Source organism: Rhinatrema bivittatum, chromosome 9 (genome assembly GCF_901001135.1).
Source record: "Rhinatrema bivittatum chromosome 9, aRhiBiv1.1, whole genome shotgun sequence".
NCBI lineage: Eukaryota > Metazoa > Chordata > Amphibia > Gymnophiona > Rhinatrematidae > Rhinatrema > Rhinatrema bivittatum.
The window spans coordinates 120,547,967-120,570,840 of record NC_042623.1 but is presented as its reverse complement, the minus strand read 5'-3'; the positions used below and the strand labels follow the sequence as shown (position 1 = coordinate 120,570,840).

At 40.9% G+C, this 22,874-nt stretch overlaps 1 protein-coding gene across 3 annotated transcripts in view; it reads right to left on the bottom strand.

Moving 5' to 3' along the window:
• Window positions 1–22,874, bottom strand: part of MON2 (MON2 homolog, regulator of endosome-to-Golgi trafficking) — a 409,599-nt gene that overhangs the window by 66,450 nt on the left and 320,275 nt on the right. For all 3 annotated transcript variants that reach the window (XM_029615039.1, XM_029615038.1, XM_029615037.1), the window contains one exon: window positions 134–324. In XM_029615039.1, the coding sequence (XP_029470899.1) occupies window positions 134–324 (191 nt within the window). The remainder of the gene's footprint in view (window positions 1–133; window positions 325–22,874) is intronic.

Here is a 22,874-nt window from a genome sequence, read left to right as displayed (position 1 = left end):
GTTAAAACATTTTAAGATTGTTTATATAATCTTGTTTTTGTGTGTACATATTTAGCTAAAAAGTGAGAATATAAGCATTGGAACTAGGCTAATCAACATTAATCAACATTTCCCTGATTTATTTCACTGTTACCTTTTGGTGAATAAAAAATCTTCAAATGTATTGGCTAATTCTGGCCACATACTGTCAAACCTTCCAGAAGAAGCGTGCTGCCTTGCAACAGGTAGTCCAATTGATAAAACCTTTAGAAGTGAAGATACTGCAAGCTTCCATGTGCTTTCTGAGGGGCAGGCATACTTTAAACTCAAAGGTAGCCTCAAAGTCTAGGAAACAAAATTCATACATAGGAGCTTTACATACAGGCAGACAAATCAAAGTTACTTTTACAGCTGGGAGAATATAAGACAAGGGTGTGCACTTGTAAAGCCTTTTATAGACTCTAAAATCATAAAACAATCATCTCTTAATAACAGTAGTGCAAACCACAGCATGGAAGCAAAAGTGGTATTAGTTTTCAAATGTTATACATGCTCGGCAGTTTGCTGTGCTTTTTAAAAAGTATTATTTACAAAGGATACATTTTATGAATTTTGGGAATCATATGTATCCTTCACAGGCACCCATCCCTTCTTTTTATTTTCCTGTCATTAACTGTTGATTCTTAAGTACAGGTGGCCTAGTAGAAAGGGATTAGAAGGCAGTGGGTCTAGAGCAGCATATTCCTTCTCTTAAGATCGTGAATGAGTTTCTAGGATGCTCTTTATGAACAACTACAAAAATGCACTTTTAGCAGCATTTCAAATATCTGAACAATTTTACAACAACACTTTCTTGTAATATTTATTTACAATATGCTGGCACAGATGCCAAGATATTTTAGATCTTTTACTACCCACCTCAAGGAGAATGGCTCCCCTCCAGTTAGATGGTAACTTTTAAACCCGCCGAATTGTGGGAGAGAATTTACAACCTGCACATGGAGATGCAATAGGCCGTATTTCCCATTCCCTCCCAGTCCTCTCCAGTAAAGGTGAGGACTGGGAGGGAACGTCCTAAACCGCCTATCTAACCTGCCTCCCTTTTCCCCTACTAACCTTGACTCCTAAAACCCCGCTAACTAACCTTTTTTCTTTGTTTGTTTTATAAATGACCTGCTCTCCGGAGCAATAGCAGGTTGCACGGGCCAGTCGGCTGCCAGTGCGCGCTTCGGCAGGACAGTGCCTAATGGTGCTGTCCCGGCCCACCCACGCCCTGCCCTTCTTCCCAAACCCATTCTTCTGTGCTTACTGGGAGATATGCGCGTGGGCCATGGGTGTTTGGAAATCCCCTAGGCATGTGCGCATCTCCTGGTTTTCACACTCGCCGAGCTTTTAAAATCTGGCCTTTAGTTGTCAAGCTGCCCAAAATACCTAATGCTTTGGATTTATCATGCTTAATCTTTAGTCCTGAGAAATCCCCAAAGCTATTTTGTAGCTGTATAACGTTTGCTAGTGATTCTCTAGGATTTTTAAATATAATGGTACGTCATCAGAAAAGGCCCATATTTTGAAATTTTGCTCCCTAATTTTTAAGCATATATAGTTTCAGCTTCAAATATTTTCCTTATTAATGGGTCTATGGATAATCTATAATAATATTGGCAACAGTGGACATCCTTGTCTATTCCCCCCTCCAATGGGAATATCTAAAGATTTGTGTCCATTAGCCAATATGTTGGAGATTGAGGATTTGTAAATTAGAGAGATGAATTTTAAAATGTCGTCTTCAAACTCAAACCTTTGTAGAACTGAAAACATATATGGCCAGGAAATCCTATTGAAGGCTTTTCCCGAATCAGGAAATCCTATTGAAGGCTTTTCCCGAATCAAAACCAATAGCTAACACTGGAATGTTATTATATTTACACACTGTTAGCACCATGGTCAATGTTATGACATATTCCTTTTACAAAACCTACAGTACTTGGTTTTCTGAAATAATAGATGGTATAACCATACTTAATCTATCTGCTATTACCTTGGAAAAGATTTTTAAGTCACAGTTCAACAAGGATATCGGCCGATATGAAGATGGGATCACTGGGTCTTTACCTGGCTTGGCTAAAACCGTAATGTGGGCTCTATTAAAATCCAAAGGGAAAGGATCCTTTTTGAAAAGTATCAGCAAAAAACTTGCTCATCGATTCAGCCAGTTTAGAGCTTAGCATCTTATAATAATTAAGATTAAACCCATCAAATTACCTGAAAAATCTCCTGTTCGTGTATTGATTTAAATAAATTAACTGCTCACAGGACAGCTGAGGTAATTTTAATGCCATAAAGAAGTCTTCTTCTACCTTACCCCCCTTTCTATCTTTGAAATAGAAAAATGTGTAAAAATCTTTCAGGACTTCACACATGTACTTACTCTTAACCATCACTTTAACTTACTTATTCTGAGATTTCTCAATAAAAGTTTTCCCTCGCCATATTTTAACTGCATTGGCTAATAACTTTCCTGCTTTGTTACCAAAACAAAAAAATTGTGGTCTGAATATCGCAGCACTCTCTGTGCTCTTTGATGTAAATAGGTATTCAAACTCTCTGGCATTGTTTTATAATCTTCCATATTCACTGTACTTGTCTGTTTTACTAATTTTTGTTGATTTTTAATTTCTCTTCTAGCTGTAGAATAGTTTTATTCAATCTTATTTTTCCTTAATAAATATGAGATAATTTCTCCGTTTAAAATAACTTTTCTGGTTTCCCAGAATAATGTAGGAGAATCTTTATGTTGATCATTATTAGATTTGAACTCTGCCCATTTTTTTCCAGGTTAGCTTGAAAATCCACTTCTCCAGCCAATTGGCTAGGGAATCTCCATATTTCTTCTCTTTTCTCATCTGTCAATATTTGTACATCTAACTATATTATAGAGTTGTCTGATATGATAGATGGTCCAATTTTAGCTGTGACAACTTGTGGGAATAAGGCTTGAGATACTAAGATATAATCAATTCTTGAAAGGAACATATGAGCCTGGGATACATGTGTAAAATCCTTAGCAGCTGGGTTTAAGATCCGCCATTAAATCTGATAACTATAACATTTTGCAAATGTATGCAGTGCCTTTAACCTTTCCTTCTCCAGATTTTTGGTTGCCTGTAGATTTATCTAGCATGGGATCATGTCCATATTTGAAATCTCCAGCCATTATAAAAGTTTCTTTTACATTAACCATTAACTGTCACACTATACATGTGAAATGCATGATTATACTCATTTACACAGAAACAAAGATTGCAAAAAGCTATTTTCTTTCCATTAATTTTTCCAGGGAGAGTTATAAACCTACCCTCAGGATCTGTTATCTCATTTAACTTTAGAAAATTAACAGTTTTGCTACACTGTACTTTTTCCCTTTAGCCTAGGAATAATGATATTGGCTTATCCACTTTTTTTTTAATGTTTTTTTATTCACTATATACAATAGATGGGTTTCCTGAATATATGCTATCATTGCTTTGTACTGTGCAAAGCCTGCAGGAATTTTTTTCCTCTTTATGGGGGAGCCCGACCCATCAACATTTCAGGAAACAACTATTATCACCCATAAAAATACATTAACTGATTTACATTAAAGACTTGTCATAATAAGGTAAAAGGCTCCCCAGTCATGTACCCCACCTCTCAGAAACTCCCACCACCATAACATATCGCTGACATTATAAACATACCTGGATAGCTTTTATCCAGGAGAACTACCATTTCCCTTCCTTTTTGAACCTTATCCTTCCCGCCCCCTTCTCCCTCCCCTTTATCCCATAACCCTTCCCTTCCATTGAAATCTGCTCTCCAAAAGAGAGCTCGAGCTACAATCAAATGTGTGCAGGTGCCATCCCCCTAAATACATTTTCCCACAGCAATACAGTTATCCTCTTCATTTGTCATTAGAAGTAACATTCAATAGAAGTTAATGTTACATTAACTTATCATAAGAAAATTGTAATATATAACTCACTAATTCCCTATGTCAGCGCTATATGATCTTAAAACATGTCCAGATATCTCCACTAATAGAAGAATATACTGTTTACAAACTGTTAGTCTCAGCGTGGTAATCAGATTTGGTATTTATGCATATTTGAAATTATTGCTCTTTTTCCACCATCTACTATAAATATATCTTTTCAATTTTACCCCGTGTCGTGTCAAAGATTTATCATGTCCTAGCAAAGGAATCTTTAATCTTTAGGGACTTAATTGTTCCACACAATGAAGCTGTCTCCAGTACAACTTTCTCACCAGTGTCTGCTTCCCTATCTGGGATCTTTATCATGAAGCTGTGGAATATAGTTATATGGCCTTAACTACTGCAGCTTTAGATTGATACCTGTACATTTTTAGGTCCTGATCTTCTTTCCTGCTCACCGCCAACAGTTTCCATATTGAAAAGTGTCATTGTAAAATTTGGGACAGATTTTATACAACCTTTATTTTCGGTAGAGTTCAAAATAAATCTGTATGAACCATACAGTTGATTCCTTAGTGCTTAATACATATATACATACATACACACACACACACATATGCACATACATATACACACACACACACATATACACACACACACATACACACATATATACACACACACATACACATACACACACACACACACATACACACATATATATATCTGTGGGGGGGAAGGGAATACCCTGATGTTTGTTTCTGTTGAGCGTTGAGTTCTGCGGAGGGCTCAGAAACCTGCCTTCCTCAAGGTTATAATACTTACTGCTGTTAAAATTAATAAAAACGTTTAAACATACATATACACACATATATGGCTGAGTGGGATAAGGCTCTGAGTTTAAACGTTCCTTCTTCTCTACATTAATGGTGGGGGTAGAAGGCAAATAGAACCAAAAGGTTACTAAGAGCCAAGAGTAACAGATAAGTATGAGAAAAAAAAAAGTGCGAAACTTGCTGGGCAGACTGGATGGGCCGTTTGGTCTTCTTCTGCCGTCATTTCTATGTTTCTATATGTTTATATATATATATATATATATATATATATACATACACACACATATCTACAATATAAATGGGCTCTGACTGACGGCCCGAAAATGCGCAGTAGAGAGCAGCTCTACCGCGCATGTGCGGACCATAGAGCTCTGCGCTAAGTGCTGGGTGTCACAGAGGGGAGGAGGAAAGGGCAGATTAGCTGCCACTCCGAGAAACGGCTCAGCCTGTTCCTCCGCCACTGGGGAAGGTGGGAGGGAGTAGGGACTGCTGGACCGTTACGCACAGGAGGAGGAAAGGGCAGAAGAGTCGCAAAGCCAGTTCGTCCGCCACCGGGGAAGGAGCGAGGGACTTGGGACGGCCGAAGCAGAGCAAATGCAGTAGAGAGCGGCTGTGAAGAGATCACAAGCAGCTACAGCCTGCAGCAGCCAAAGCGCAAAGAGCTGAATAGAGAACAGCTCGCCCTCCTTCCCCGCCCCGAGTCCCGCAGGTAAGGAGAAGCCAAGTAAATATCCCGCAACTGCGTGGGGGGAGGGGGGGGAGCAGTCCTGGCAACCCGCCCGTAGGTCTCAGTCACCAGGGGAAGAGTTTACATGGGCATCACGCCACCCCCACTCCAAGCAAAGCACAGCGACAAAAGTGAAAGCCAGAGCCCTGCTCCCTCCTCCTTCTCAAGCCCCCGATTGGATTTCTTAAAGGCACATGTCTCCCAGAAAGAGCAAAGCCAGGCAACGTGTCCCAAATCTGTTGCAGCTCCTGCCGCCGCTGCCTCCTGCCCTTCACTGGGGGGGGGGGGGGGGCGCGGGGGGAGAGCGGAGTGTTTTCGTCACTCTCCCAGACACAACAGGCGTGGGAACTTTTCAAGCTCTTGCGAAAGCAGAGCAAAGACTTAGGTGGAGAGAGGACAAAACTCTCGCCCGTTTTAACTGTGTGAGAGAGAAGTGTGGTAATGTGCGCTGAAGGTGAGTGTGAGTGCCAGAGAGAGAGGGAGACTACATGAGGGATTGTGTATGTGTGTGAGAGGGATTGGGCGTGCGTGCGTGAGGGACAAAGGAAGAGTGAATGTGCAAGAGAGAGAGAGGAAGCCTATGTAGGGGCTGATAAGAGAGAGATTCTCTACCCCCCCAGCTCTCCACTTAGAGTTTAGAGTGGAAGGATTTGAGTGTAGAGGAGAACGGGAGAGCTAATGGAGAGCAAAGGAGTTGGGGCCTGTAAGGATAGAGTGAAAGGGGTCTGAGCCTGTCCCTTCGCCACCGGGGAAGGGGGAGGGAGTTGGGATGGTAGGACTGTTACGCCTCACGAGATCCCCCTCGGCCGCCGCTGCAGCTCCTACCACTGCCGACTCTGGCCCTTCGTGGTGCTGGGGGGGGGGGGGGGGGGGGAGGAGCAGAGCAAAGACGTAGGAGGAGAGGGGACAAAAAATCTCTCCCGTTTTAACGGGCTTAACGGCTTGTGTGTGTGTGTATATATATATATATATATATATAAAGTTACTTGTAGTCATGGCTGAATCAATAAAATTCAGGGCAAAATGGAAAGCAGCTCCCCTAACTTGTATCATGGTGACGACCTTCCTATGTGAGACATTCAACAATAGGAATGATTCATTATAAAGTGTTAACAAATTCTCTTGCTTTCTCCACTTGATCAAACATTTGCACTGCTACTGCATACCAGACTCAAAGTCGCCCTGGAAACTGTAAAGCAAATATTACCTGCTTCTGTACTAATGCCAAGTATAGCGGATTAAATTCTTTGCATTTACTGGTAACCTGAAATGAGCAGTCTTGGAAGATTTGGATAGTACAGTGGGCTATGAACCAGAAGACCAGGGTTCGAGTCCCGCTGTCGCTCCTTGTGACCTTGGGCAAGTCACTTTACCCTCCATTGCCTCAGGTACAAAACTTAGATTGTAAGCCCTCTGGGGATAGAGAACTACCTACAGTATCTGAATGTAAACCGATGTGATATCTCAGATCGAATGTCGGTATATAAAAATAATAAATAAATAAATAAATACATAATTTTTGGGTTTTTCAAAACATTTGCATCACCAGTTGTTTATGTGCAAAATTAAGCATTTTAATGATGGTAATATGTGGCCTGGTTTCTCTTTCCCGCTTGCTGCCTAAGTGATGTGCACGCTCCATCCATATGGTGACTTGCAGCTCTCCCAGATTTAACACTTCCAGCAACCATTTTTCCAAAAAACTAGCTAAGTTATTTCCTCAATTCCCTCCGACAATTCTACAATTCTGCCATTATTTCTGCGGGTGCATTTTTCTAAATTGTCAATTTTCTCCGCTTGTGAGCTAATCTGTTTTTCAAGTAATGCATGTGCCACCGCTTCGTTCTCCACTATAGATATTCTCCCTTTGACATTATCAATTTGCAGGCCAAATTCTGAGATGGCAGATTTTATATCAGCTATTTGCTCCAATATTGAAGTTAATTTGCCATTTAGGGCATTTAACATCGCTGTTGTCAATTTGACTACTACTCCACTAGTTAAGGTAGGCCCTGCTGCATTTTCAGAGGCAGTGGCCATTTTGTCATCTACTACACATGATTTTTCTTTGTCTTTTTTAGCCCCCTTAATGGGCATAATTCCTGGTGATTTTTCATAAAACAACTGATCAACGAAGTCTGCCCTTCAATTTGATTTCAGCCTGTTTTATCAACGTGTAGAGGCAGATTGCTGGTGATAGTAAGGGGATGGTACCCAGATCTCTGAGAAAGAGGTCTTCCCAAAATCACCATATCATGTGACCTCTTACGTAATTTAGTAATGTGGATGTAATCACAGCACAATTTTTTACAACAGCAACAAAATGCAATCAGCACTGATTAAGACATGTTTTTTCATTTGTAAGAATAGATTGTTTGGCACTAATTTCATTAAAGGGAAATGTAGATATGATGAAGATCATATTGATAACTACGTGACTAGTCAGTTGGTTTATAGTTTAATGATGTATCGTCTCCTCCTAGTGATGTAACTATAGAGAAAGTAAGATGGACACCTTGAAAATGGCAGGACTGTGACATTTACAAGTGGACTTTAGGATTCCCCAGTACAGAAATGATTGATACATGGACCCATGTCAGGGATGACATCAGTCTGCATCTATGTTGGCAGATAAGTTGATTGTTTTACTTGCAAAGAAAAAGTTTTAGAAAAAGTTAGGTGGAAGAGTAAAAACTTTGAATCTGGGTCCCCAACAAAAACAAATGCAGGAAGTGGGCGTAAAAATGAACAAAAATGATCAGCTCAATAGTCTACTCCTAAGCAAAGGGGATAGAAAGGAAGCCAAGAAAAGCAGAAAGCCAAGAAAGAATAGCTGGAAAGCTATGAGCACAAATGCTGGTAGTTTCAGTAATAAAATTCCAGATCTGCAAGCCCTTATGGTAGAAGCAGACTTGGATATGCTGCTATTACAGAGACATGATTCAGTTTGTCTCATGACTGGGATACAGCCATATTAAGGAAGGACAGAGATGAGAGAAAAGAGGCAGGAGTAGCTCTCTATGTCAAGAACAATATCTAAGCATTTGAAATACAGGGTGCTTGGGAAAAGGAGGAAGCTCTCTGGGCTGTATTAAAGAGAGATGATGGCACATTTAACTATAGTGGTATGGGTTACAGGAATCCTAAGTAGCAGAGGAACTGGATAGAGATTTCAGTGAAGACATCCAGAAGGTGGGAAGGAAAGGCAATACGTTGCTTACTGGTGTGAATCGGTATATCCCTTCTGCAGAATCTGCAAGTAGAGAAACTGTGGACACCTTTCAAAGGGCTCTGCTTAGATAAATGGTGATGGAACCCACAAGGGAAGAAGTGATACTGGAGATGATACTCATAAATGGAAATAGTATCTCTAATGTCCAGGTAAGTGCCAACAGGAGCACCAGTAATTATCAGATGGTATGGTCTGATATAATGGCCAAGATGGTGAAAAACCAAAATATATATAAACACCACTGTGAACAGCGATCCTCTTAATACATAATCAAATCAAGAACAAAATATTGCTCTGTCGCTGCGGAAAATTTTTTTTTTCCATAATTTATCAGTTTTAAATGGAGGTATATTCAGTGTTAGAGTTTTAATTTCAATACCGACACTCAAAAGTAGGTCTGATAATTTTTCAATGAATCTTATTTGTTCATCTAACAAGTTTTGTCTGGAAAGAATATTTTTTAGGAAGAGCAGGTTTCATATAGAGTGTAGGTGTCCCCGCACCAATTTGTGTTGGTTATAATCATTAACCTCCTGCCACCTCCATATACTTAATTTTATAAAAAAATCTTTTGAAAATTATTTTCTCAATATAGTCCCAAAATTTCAATGATGTCCAACGCTGCTCTTTGGGTGGAGAAAAATAAAACTTTAGGATGGAATTTATGCTTATATTAAAGCGGGTACCTTCAGGCTTCTTTGGTGTTGGCTTCCTTAAATGGTGAGAATAAATCCCGACACGTTCATGTGTCAGACCAGAGTCTTTCTTCAGTGGAATATCACAGTAGAAATCTCCAACTACTGGAATGGTTTATCTCGCTATACAGTTCATCGCTTCGCATTACTCATTACTCCGCTTTTTTGCCGCTCCATATCTCGGAACAGATGTCTCGGGACGTCAGCTGAACCCAGCGTCTAACTCTACTACCTCTTAAATATTGAACCCGGTATACTTCTGGAGCCAATGAAAACATTTCCAGCGTATGCGCACCTATCAACTGTCTCTCCTTTTTAAATGGAACAATCCATATCCACCTTCACGAATCCAGAGCATATCCCCTTCACGAATCCAGAGCAGTGAAAAGGCCCTCAAATCTTTCACATGAGCAACTCGAAGCATTAGATGGTTTGTCGAGTTCTACACAAATCATTATCAAACCAGCGGATAAGGGGGGCGCTGTGGTCATCCAAGATAGGGAGACATTTATAGATAAATTAATGTCCCATCTACAAGACACCAAATATTATGAACCTACACAAGATGATCCAACAAAGCGATTGATGTCCACAGTCGAGGAAGTGGTACATAGGGAATTGGGTTTAACACAAAAGGAAAAAGATTTCCTTATGGTAACCAACCCCAGAAGACCAGTAATATACTCTGTACCCAAGATCCATAAAAATATGACATCTCCCCCGATACGGCCTATAGTATCACAGAACGGGTCAGTACTTGAACCGGTGGCCACCTTCGTCGATATTTTCTTGCAACCCTATGTTCAGAAAGCCCCCTCATATATCAAACACACATTTCACTTTTTGAGTTGTTTGAACAAATTAAAGGTTAACTTGGACATTACAAGCATGGTGGTAACCATGGATATTAGCTCATTATACACTAATATTCCTCAGCAGAGCGCATTGGAGATTGTAGAACAGGTCCTGATACAGTGAAGTACATCACAAAGAATCAAATTCAGTTTTCTCATGGAACTGGTGGAAATTATATTGTTTAACAATTTCTTTTGGTTTGGAGAACATTGTTACCATCAAACCCATGGTATTCCATTAGCGCCGGCGGTAGCCAACTTGTATGTATCACATTTCGAAGACACTCATATAAGTACATCACAATGGTGGAAAAACATCAAGTGTTGGCACCGTTTCATTGATGACATCTTTTTCATATGGGAAGGCTCTGACACCCAGTTGCAAGATTTCCTTAATTGGATCAACACTGTAGATTCCAATTTAAAATTTACAGCACAGCTTTCCACACAGCGTGTTACATTTTTGGATGTGGCCATCAATGTACGAGATGGTGAGTTTCATACCACTATCCATCGAAAACAGACGGATCGTAACAATTTGTTAAGATTTTCAAGTCATTATGCTGTCAGTTTCAAGATGGAACTCCCAGTGAGTCAATACTTTAGAGCTAAATGTATATGCTCCACAGAAGACAATTTTGAGGCTCAAGCTAAGATCTTAGAAGGCAGATTCCTTGAAAGAGGGTACCCTCAGAAAGCTATCACCCAGGCATACAAGAGAGCCAAATTCAGCGATCGACAAGCCGTCCTACGATAGAAACCGAAAAAAGAAGAAGCAAGATTAACCTGTGTGTTACGACAATCCATGGCAGTGGGAATCATCATCACCGCCATTAAACGACACTGGCATGTACTCTCTCTCCATGATGTTTTTAAAGAGTTTCCAATGTTTGCTATGGCCAGGGGTAGGAATATCAAGGACAAAACAGTTCATGCGCAATTGAATACATCAACAACAGCAGAAACAATTACAGGCCACCAAAGGTGTGGTCATTGTAGCTGGTGATCACAGACAATCACTGGAGTATTATGGGAAGATCCAGTGACAAGATACAGAGTATGGAGAAGATCTGACACGGACTGTAATTCGCACAATGTCATCTACATTATAGTGTGTCCCTGTCCCCAGATTTACATAGGTCGGACTACACGTCCGATCAGAACACGTTTGGGTGAACATAAATCAAGATATAACATGGCAAAAATGACTACCCCTATGGTCCAACATCTTAAGGAGAAAAATCACAGCATTGCTGAATTAAAATGGACAATTCTGGAGCAATTAAAGATCTCTCCTCGAGGAGGCGATATCGGAGCTAAACTCAACTACCGTGAGGCATTTTGGATATACACGTTATCATCGTCATACCCCAAGGGGATGAACGATGAGTTAAATCTGAATATTTTATTGTAGTAAACACCGGCTTCATTGCAAACAGTTTGTTAAAACTTTTCAAGTTTATGCCAGCAGAGTTCACTCCGGTGAAGATACAGCCAGTGCCATCCCCCATATTAAAAATGGAGGACATGCAGCGCAGGGTTGTGCCCTCCAGGTCCGCTAATTCCGGGCAATATGATAGGGGACTAGTTTCGGCAGTTTTCGATCAGGTCAGATTCAAGTATCGCGTTATACGAATGACGTCTCCCTTACAAATAGCCCGAGAGCAGGACAACACACAGGTGGATATGGTTTGTTCCATTTAAAAAGGAGAGACAGTTGATAGGTGCGCACACACTGGAAATGTTTTCATTGGCTCCAGAAGTATACCGGATTCGATATTTAAGAGGTAGTAGAGTTAGACGCTGGGTTCAGCTGACGTCCCGAGACATCTGTTCTGAGATGTGGAGCGGCAAAAAAGCGGAGTAATGAGTAATGTGAAGCGATGAACTGTATAGCGAGGTAAACCATTTCAGTAGTTGGAGATTTCTACTGTGATATTCCCCTGAAGAAAGACTCTGGTCTGAAACATGAACGTGTCGGAACGTCACGTCTTGAGCAGCCAATTGAATGCACAGGGGCCGCTTTCCCCCGTGCTGGCAGCCATCTTCCCGGACGAGGCAGGGGAGCAACGATGCCGGAAGAGGCGGGGGAGCAGCGATGCCGGACGGCTGCAAAAGTAAGTTGGGTCGGGTCCCCTTTTGGTTTTTTCGCTTCGCCGCTGTCATCTCTTCTCCCCTCCTCCCGGAGCAGGGCGCGAAAAGCAGCCTTGCTCCGGGAGGAGGGGGGACACTGACAGCGAAGCAACTTACTTTTAGCTTTTTGAAAAAACCTCAAAATTGCTTTTGGTTTTTTTTCGCTTCACCGATAGTGTCTATTCTTCCCTCCTCCCGGAGCAAGGCTGAAAAAGCAGCTCCGGGAGGAGGGAAGAACTGAAGCGGCGAAGCAACTTACTTGCACGGGGGAAAGCGGTCTCCATGGCAGCCCCAGTCCTCTCCCCTCCTCCTGAAGCCAAAAAAAAAAAGCGAAAAAAACGTTGCGGCCCCCCTCCGATGTCCGGAGGGGGGCTGCAACGTTTTTTTCGCTTTTTTTTTTTTCGCTTTTTTTTTTTTTTTTTTTTTTCGCTTTCGGGAGCAGGGGAGAGGACTGGGGCTGCCACGGAGACCGGCACCCATGATCGCAGCCGGCGCAGGTGAGCGGGGGCTGGGGGAAAGCTTGCCATCTACCCTTACCCCTGCCTCTACCGCAGGGGTCAGGGTAGGCGGTAAGTTTGCAGGTTAAACGCGCGACAAAACGGCAGGGAAAACTAGCGATAGTCGGGGCGCGGGTTACGGGATGCTAGGGAATAGCTAATTCGCTCGTTTGCATGCAATATACATGCCGCGGGCGGAAGGGTTTGCCCGGGGAATTTAGGACGCGGTAGGAGTAGGTTAAAGGGGATTCGGGATCGCAGGAAGGGCTAACGCGGCCGGAACGTGAGTAAAAAGCGGCTTAGGAGCAGGGTAAACGCGGCCGCACTTTACAGGATAGGCCTGATTATGAGAGAAGCTACTTATATAGTATACATTATCTAAACTGTAATTAATAATAAAAAAGGCTTCTTTAATTCTTGTCATCTGTTATAAAGTTTAACCAAAATGAGAATTATTCTAAATTTTCATAATCAGAATAAATCTACAATAAATATATGAAGTTAAAAGTGTCTTCTTTTCATGTTACATTCCTCACTACAAATACTGGTGAAAGAATATGTGAGGCGGGTAGCTTGGTAAAATGGTGCACTGAGTAGTTATATTGATCAGTTATTTTACTTGTTTGTGATAGTGCACTATTATAGACAAAGAAAAACAGGATTGTTCTAATAGTGACACCCGATTAGTAGGAACCGTGTGATTTTTTTTTTTTTTTTTACAATCAGAGGAGGTTCGTTTGACGTTCCATGATAGATAAAGGGTTAGTTCATAGGGAAATATAGGACTCCCTTCTTGGTTCTAAATCTTGTGTTTGTTTTCTGAAGGATATAGGGAAACTTGTCTGTCCTATTTGTGATGTTTGAGTTATTATTAATAATAATAATAATAATAATAATAATAAAACAATAAATAAGGTTTCTGTTAAAGGGGTGGATATAAGAAAAAGTGTTCTTTGTTATTCAAGTTTATGAAGCTTGAGTTAGGATTCTGATTGTTAGCTGAATGTGATTTATAGTATCTGAACTAAAAATAAAAACAGAGGCACAAACTTTTGGACAAGTCAATAGCTAAGAACAAAGAGTCTAAACTATGAGATCTTGCTACTTTACTAAAATAATCTTTTAAAGGGTGAAAAATGTGTGCTTAGAAGCTAGAAGCCCACAGAACTGTGGTTCACAACTGACTTTATGATTAGTTCTAATCATTAAAATTATTTGTGCATGCTAAGAAAATAAAAACAAAGTGCTTGGGATAGAACAAGAGAAACACTATGCAATAAAAAAAAAAAAAAAAGGCAGGGAGACAGACAGAGGATTGATGTTGGAAATGTGATACTGTCACAGCTGCATGCTCTCGTAAATGATGAATGCTATTTACTTTGAAAAAAATTGTCACAATTGTTTTAATAAAATATATGAATATAAGAATGATTGAGGCATGTCCAGAAGGATTGTGGATTATACATAAAAATCTAAAATACATATTTGTTGTGCTGTTCACAAACAGGATTCATTTGATTTTTGTATAGCTAGTATATTTCATTTGGTGTCTATGTCTATAATAAAATTGTGAATTAATTCCAAAATTAATCTGAATTATATATTGAGTTGTGTTTTGTAGATTCCAAGAAGCTTTATATTCAGGTGGAGAAAGCTTTTTAAAGTATTTTTCTATGTGACACTATTCATGAGGAAGCTTTCTCTAGTTACTGCAAATAGGGAATCTCTAGAGAGCTATCAATTGCATATACTAGGTTGGCTATTTGAAAGTATACTTTTGTGAACACTATGTTGTTTGTCTAATGTGTGCAGGATGATTAAAGAAGAGTTTGCTTTTGCAAGAAACATTTTGTTTTTATCATTGGAATTCCAGAAAATTATTTTGAGCTCACTTGTGAAATCTAAATTGGATTACAGTTTTGTTTTGGGTTTTTTTAACTGATATGGGGAACAAATGAGGGTTGGGGATCCTTTGTGTTTGTTTTTAGATCATGCCGGGCCCCATCTGTTATTTGCTGTCAAAGAGATGCTACGGTGACTGAAGAATATCCGTATCTAGATAAGAACATATGAACATGCTATACTGGGTCAGACCAAGGGTCCATCAAGCCCAGCATCCTGTTTCCAACAGTGGCCAATCCAGGCCATAAGAACCTGGCAAGTACCCAAAAACTGAGTCTATTCCATGTTACTGTTGCTAGTAATAGCAGTGACTATTTTCTAAGTCAACTTAATTAATAGCAGTTAATGGACTTCTCCTCCAAGAACTTATCAAATCCTTTTTTAAACACAGCTACACTAACTGCACTAACCACATCCTCTGGCAACAAAATTCCAGAGTTTAATTGTACGTTGAGTGAAAAAGAACTTTCTCAGATTAGTTTTAAATGTGCCACATGCTAACTTCATGGAGTGCCCCCTAGTCTTTCTATTATCTGAAAGAGTAAATAGCTGATTCACATCTACATGTTCTAGACCTCTCATGATTTTAAACACCTCTATCATATCCCCCCTCAGCCATCTCTTCTCCAAGCTGAAAAGTCCTAGCCTCTTTAGTCTTTCCTCATAGGGGAGCTGTTCCATTCACCTTATTTTGGTCGCCCTTCTCTGTACCTTCTCCATAGCAACTATATCTTTTTTGAGATGTGGCGACCAAAACTTTACACAGTATTCAAGGTGCGGTCTCACAATGGAGCGATACAGAGGCATTATGACATTTTCCGTTTTATTCACCATTCCCTTTCTAATAATTCCCAACTTTGTTTGCTTTAATTGCTGCTGCAGCATACTGAACCAACAATTTCAATGTGTTATCCACCATGACGACTAGATCTCTTTCTTGGGTGGTAGCACCTAATATGGAACCTAACATTGTGTAACTTTAGCATGAGTTATTTTTCCTATATGCATCACCTTGCACTTATCCACATTAAATTTCATCTGCCATTTCGATGCCCAATTTTCCAGCCTCAAGGTCTTCCTGCAATTTATCACAATCTGCTTGTGATTTAACTGCTCTGAACAATTTTGTATCATCTGCAAATCTGATTACCTCACTCATTGTATTTCTTTCCAGATCATTTATAAATATATTGAAAAGTACGGGTCCCAATACAGATCCCTGAGGCATTCCACTGCCCACTCCCTTCCACTGAGAAAATTGTCCATTTAATCCTACTCTCTGTTTCCTGTCTTTTAGCCAGTTTTTAATCCACGAAAGGACATCGCCACCTATCCCATGACTTTTTATTTTTCCTAGAAGCCTCTCATGAGGCACTTTGTCAAACGCCTTCTGAAAATCTAAGTGTTATGTGGTCTGTGATTTATTATTTGTCTTTTTATAATAAGGATCCTTTCAAAACAAAATAGAACATACAGGGCCAGATTTTCAAAAGGCCCGGCGATTCGCGTAAAGCCCCGGGATGCGTGTAAATCCCGGGGCTTGCAAAAAGGGGCGGTCCGGGGGTAGGGCAGGGCAAGAGGCTCCCGGCACAGCAGCCATTTGCCGCTGTGCCAGGGATTGCGTGCCAGCAGCCGGCTGGCGCGCGAAACATTCTTCAGCCCCAGGGCTGAAGTAAGTTTTAGAACAAAAGAAACAATAAGAAAAAGGTAGGGGGAAAGAACAGGGAAGGTAGGGGAAGAGAAGGGAAGGTAGGGTGGGGGTAGGGAACAGGAGAAGGCAGCGCGGGCTCGGCGCACGCAAGGTGCACAATTGTGCACCTCCTTGCACGCGCCGACCCCTGATTTTATAACATGCGTGCACGTTATAAAATCGGGCATACATGTGTGCGCCCACGCGCAGGTCTTAAAATCTACCCCACAGTTTTGATAAGGTTAACAATAAAAAATAAATTAGTTTTATATTTTTGTTTCTTTAATCACAACCCATAAAATCTTTAACTTCTGATTTGTTTATTAATTAACCATTACTAAAAATGTATCTCTTATATGTATTATCTTTTAGGTTTGGAAAAAACAAGATATGTAATCCAAAGCACGAGCTGGTATAACAACAGCGGGTGGCCTGATGGGAGGCTTCAAATGAAGCAGATCCTGCAAGAATTGGATAACCAAAAGCTGTACCTCCTGCACATTGGTGATAGACATTAATGGCAGTAAAATGCACTCTTCCTGAATTGGTTTTGAGACCCAACTTGGACAAACAGTCGGTTATCAAGCAGTTTCTGTGTGGAATAGGAGAAAGGTTTTCAGGCCTTTTGCTCATACCACAAAACAAACTTCCTCCAATTTAGTCCATAGGACCTCCTTGTGGACTCCTTTCTTGAAGCTAAGAGAACATGAGGTGATTCCTCTGGGAGATCCAGGGGTTGCAGTTACCCACTCAACATCCAGGGTGTGAAAGCCAGGAACCTGATGTTAGGATTGCACAACCACCCTTGATGCAGAGTGATGAGAGTTGGGGAATTCCCCAGTCTTAGCAGAACTCTGATGGTCAATGATAACCTGGCACATTATGCGATGTCCCCATGCACAGGACACATCAATCATGGGGATCTATGATAAATATGAGCCGTCACACAAGGGATATAATTGAAAGCCGTTGGTCTGGAAAAAAAAAAATTCAACGCAGCAAAATCGATTCAATGACCATGAGTGGACAGTGCACTATCCAGGCACAACAACAAAAATAAATTTAGAGAAACAAACAAAAAAAACCTACTTAAGGACACTAGAAGGGGTAGAAAAAAAGACCATGGCATCCTGTAACAAAAGTTTCCTGCCTGAAAATAGAACTGGAAAGTCCTCAAAACATAGAAACATAGAAATGATGGCAGAAGAAGACCAAACGGCCCATCCAGTCTGCCCAGCAAGCTATGCACTTTTTTTTTTTTTTTTAATATTTCTCTCATGCTTCTGTTACTCTTGGCTCTTAGTAACCTTTTGGTTCTATTTCCCTTCCACCTGCACCATTAATGTAGAGAGCAGTGTTGGAACTGCATCCAAGTGAATATCTACCATAGTTAGGGGTAGTAACCACCGCAATAAGCAAGGTACACCCATGCCTTTGTTTACCCAGACTACGTAACTCGGTCCTTGTTGGTTATTGTCTGTATATAGATCCCCCTTTCTACGTTCTCCCTTCCGTTGAAGCAGAGAGCTATGTTGGATGTGCGTTGAAAGTGAAGTATCAGACTTTCTCCCCTGCCGTTTAAGCACAGAACTATGCTGGATATGCTTGAAGTATCAGACTTTCTCCCCTTCCGTTGAAGCAGAGAGCTATGTTGGATATGCGTTGAAAGTGAAGTATCAGACTTTCTCCCCTGCCGTTAAAGCAGAGAGCTATGTTGGATATGCGTTGAAAGTGAAGTATCAGACTTTCTCCCCTGCCGTTGAAGCAGAGAGCTATGCTGGATATGCATTGAAAGTAAAGTATCTGGCTTATTTAGTTTGGGTTAGTAACTGCTGAAACAAGCAAGCTACTCCCCGCTTTTTGTGAATGCAAATCCTTTTTTTCCACACTTCCTCTTGCCGTTGAAGCTTAGAGCAATGTTGGAGTCGCATTAACCATGTGTATGTTTATTGAATAAGGGTATAATCTCCAGGCAGTAGCCGTCATTCCCGTGAGCCACCCACTCTTCATTCACGTCCTCTAGACTTGATGGATCCACAGTGTTTATCCCACGCCCCTTTGAAGTCCTTCACAGTTCTGGTCTTCACCACTTCCTCCGGAAGGGCATTCCAGGCATCTACCACCCTCTCCGTGAAGAAATACTTCCTGACATTGGTTCTGAGTCTTCCTCCTTGGAGCTTCAACTCGTGACCCCTGGTTCTGCTGATTTTTTTCTGATGGAAAAGGTTTGTCGTTGTCTTTGGATCGTTAAAACCTTTCAAGTATCTGAAAGTTTGAATCATATCACCCCTGCTCCTCCTTTCTTCCAGGGTGTACATATTTAGATTCTTCAATCTCTCCTCATAAGTCATTCAATGAAGACCCTCCACCTTTCTGGTCGCCCTTCTCTGGACCGCTTCCATCTTGTCTGTCTCTTTGGAGATAAAATAATAATTAGACACCATCACCCCAAGGTCTCTCTCCTGCTCCGTGCACATTAGCCTTCTCCCCCCCCCACTTCTTGGCATTAAATCTCAGCTGCCATATCTTCGACCACTCTTCCAGCTTCCTTAAATCCAGTCTCATTCTCTCCACTCCTTCCAGCATGTCCACTCTATTGTAGATATTAGTGTCATCCGCAAAAAGACAAATTTTACCTTCTATCCCATCCGCAATGTCGCTCACGAAGATATTGAACAGGATCGATCCCAACACCAATCCTTGCAGTACACAAAACCGCTCTCTCTTCAGAGAGAGTTCCATTTACCATCACACATTGTCTTCTGTCCGTCAACCAGTTTGCAATCCAGGCCACCACCTTGGCACTCACTCCTAAGCTTCTCATTTTATTCACCAGTCTCCTGTGCGGAACCGTATCAAAAGCTTTGCTGAAATCCAAGTAGATGACATCGAGCGCTCTTCCTTGATCCAATTCCTTGGTTACACCCAGTCAAAAAAGTCAATCAGATTTGTCTGACAGGATCTTCCCCTGGTGAATCCATGCTGCCTCTGGTCCAGCAATTCTCCTGACTGTAGATAGTTCACTAGTCTCTCTTTCAACAGTGACTGCATTACTTTTCCCACCAAAGTGAGGCTAACCGGTCTGTAATTACCAGCCTCTTCTCTGTTCCCACTCTTGTGAAGCGGGACCACCACCGCTCTTCTCCAATCACTCAGCAGCACTCCCGTTTCTAGGGTTCTATTGAACAGGTCACACAGCGGACCCGCCAGCACATCTCTGAGTTCCCTCAGTATCCTGGGATGAACCTCATCAATCCCCATGGCTATGTCCACTTTCAGATTCTTCAGCTCTTCCCATACCTTTTCTACTGTAAATGGAGTTTCATCTACTCCAAAAAGCAGAAGAGTGAAGATCCACGACAGGTGGGCTCTACAGAAAAGAAGAGATTGAAGGGGGCCCTTGTGTGGCATAATGGCATGCTGCACATGCCCACTGAGGCACAATCAAAGTTCTAGACATTTTAACATAAAAATACCAGGCTGGGCTCCATAAGATGATGTCACCCTGCTTATCATCAGAAAAAAGGCTGTTATTGTTATTCATGTAATATTGTGCTATTGTATGCACAACAAGCAACAAAAACTGGGTTTGAGTAGATAATAAAATGTCTTACGCAAAATTACTCTACATACTACACTATTTAAATTGATTAATCTGGATATTGCTCCGTTTATTACTAAGTTCAATAATTCATCTCTACATGGCATTGTCCCTGACCTACTAAAACAAGCTTCAGTCTGGCCCTTAATTAAAAAACATTCAGCGGATCTGACCATCATCACCAATCCCCCATGCACTGGACCTCAATGCAGACTAACGAAAGCAGCGGGTGGAATGTGCTCATAGGTTCGGACAACCCATTGACAGAAATACTTTGTTACAATGTGACAGTCACCATCCCCGCTCCCTCTGTGATAACATTCTGGTTGGGAAGTACCTCCGACTATGCCGTCTGTGTTCTTCATGGTCTGATTTCATCACCCAGGCACATACAATGAAATCCCGGTTCCTTAATTAAGGCAGGGTCCATCCTTTCAGAAAAAAGGGGAGGGGCTTTTCCGAAAAGATGGGTTCCACCTTAACCAGAGTGGATCCAGGCTGCTGGCACTAACCTTTAAAAAGGAGATAGCACAGCTTTTAAACTAGATGATGGGGGAAAGCTGACAGTTGCTCAGAAGCACAAGGTTTGGAATGAAGTAACTTTGAAGGATACTACGAGAACAGGGAAATTAGGGTATCACAGTAGAGAGTTTCAAGAAATGCCAAAGTGGATCAGGCGTCTTTAAGTAAAGAGCAGTAAGATTCTGAATTATACTTGTCAAATGATTAGCAGGCTGTTAATACAAACAAAAAACATACTTTGAAATGTCAGTATACAAATGCTAGAACTCTAAAAAAGATGGGAGAGTTAGAGTATATAGCACTGGATGAAGAGGTAAATATAATTGGCATCTCAAAGACCTGGAAGAAGGAAGATAAGCAATGGGACACTGTGATATCAGGGTACAAATTATATCAAAATAAGATGGATCAAATTGGTGGAGGAGTGGCACTATATGTGAAAGAGGGCATTGAGTCAAACATAAAAATTCGGCAGGAAACGAATTGCAATGCTGAATCTTTATGGATAGAAATTCCAGGAGAAAAAAGGAAATAAAATAGCAATTTATTTATCTATTTATTTTTAATTTTTATATACCGAAATTCTTGTAGGGACTACAAATCACTCCGGTTTACATAAAATGAAAACGAAAAACTGCCTAACAGAGAGAGGGGCTTTACATAGAACAGTAGCACCGATGGAACAATATAACTGGATGACAATTAAACATATTAAACATAGTGATAAATAAATATTATAGCTTAACATAGTAATAAATAAAAATTATATTATATGATATAATCTATACAGTTTAACTAATTAACATAGAATAATGGCATATAAACAATGCAAAATATATATAATAAAGTAAAATGAATTTTTGAGCTCAAAGATTGTTGTCCAGTTGCAGAGTCCTGAAAGAAGGACTTGGTACGGTGTCCATAATTAGGGGATACCTCATATTTAGGAAGTCTTTCTGTTTCAGTTGAATTGAGAGTCTGGGAAGGCTTGTTGGAAAAGAAAAGTCTTCAATCTTTTTTTAAACTCTTGATGATTGGGTTCTAGTCTTAGATCAGGGGGGAGCGAGTTCCACTGGTGGGGGCCTGCTGAAGATAGCGCTCGTTTGCTCAATGATGATTTTACTTGCGGGGCATGCAGTGTTCCTCTGTAAGCACTTCTGATTGGTCTAGAAGATGTGTGCGGTTGTAGTTGAGTGCTTAACGTGATGGGAGCTAGATTGTTTATCTCTTTGTGGATGATAGTGAGTACCTTATAGAGTATCCTTTGTTTAATGGGAAGCCAATGTAGGTTACGAAGGATTGGGGTGATATGATCTTTTTTGTTGGTGCTTGTTAGAATACTAGCAGCAGAATTCTGTACCATCTGTAATGGTTTGATGGTGTTGGTGGGTAGACCTAGTAGCAGGGAGTTGCAATAGTCGAGCTTAGATGATATGATGGATGTAATGTGGGTGTATTACTGTCCACCTGGCCAGAATAAACAGACAGACAATGAAATGCTATAGTAGAGAGACTAAATGAATTCTTTGTTTCGGTATTCAATGAGGAAGATGTAAGACAGGTACCCGGGAGGCAGTGTGGCGCTTTATGTCCGGGATGGCATAGAGGCCAACAGGATAAACATCCTGCATGAGACTAAATGCAAAATTGAATCTTTATGGGTAGAAATCCCTTGTGTGTCGGGGAAGACTATAGTGATAAGAGTATACTACCGTCCATCTGGTCAAGATGGTGAGACGGACAGTGAAATGCTAAGAGAAATTAGGGAAGCTAACCAAATTGGTAGTGCAGTAATAATGGGAGACTCAATTACCCCAATATTGACTGGGTAAATGTATCATCGGGACACGCTAGAGAGATAACGTTCCTCAATGGAAGAAATGATAGCTTTATGGAGCAATTGGTTCAGGAACCGACGAGAGAGCAATTTTAGATCTAATTCTCAGTGGAGCACAGGACTTGGTGAGAGAGGTAATGGTGGTGGGGCCGCTTGGCAATAGTGATCATAATATGATCAAATTTGAATTAATGACTGGAAGAGGAACAGTATGCAAATCCACGGCTCTTGTGCTAAACTTTCAAAAGGGAAACTTTGATAAAATGAGAAAAATTGTTAGAAAAAAACTGAAAGGAGCAGCTACAAAAGTAAAAAATGTGCAAGAGGCGTGGTCATTATTAAAAAATACCATTCTAGAAGCACAGTCCAGATGTATTCCACACATTAAGAAATGTA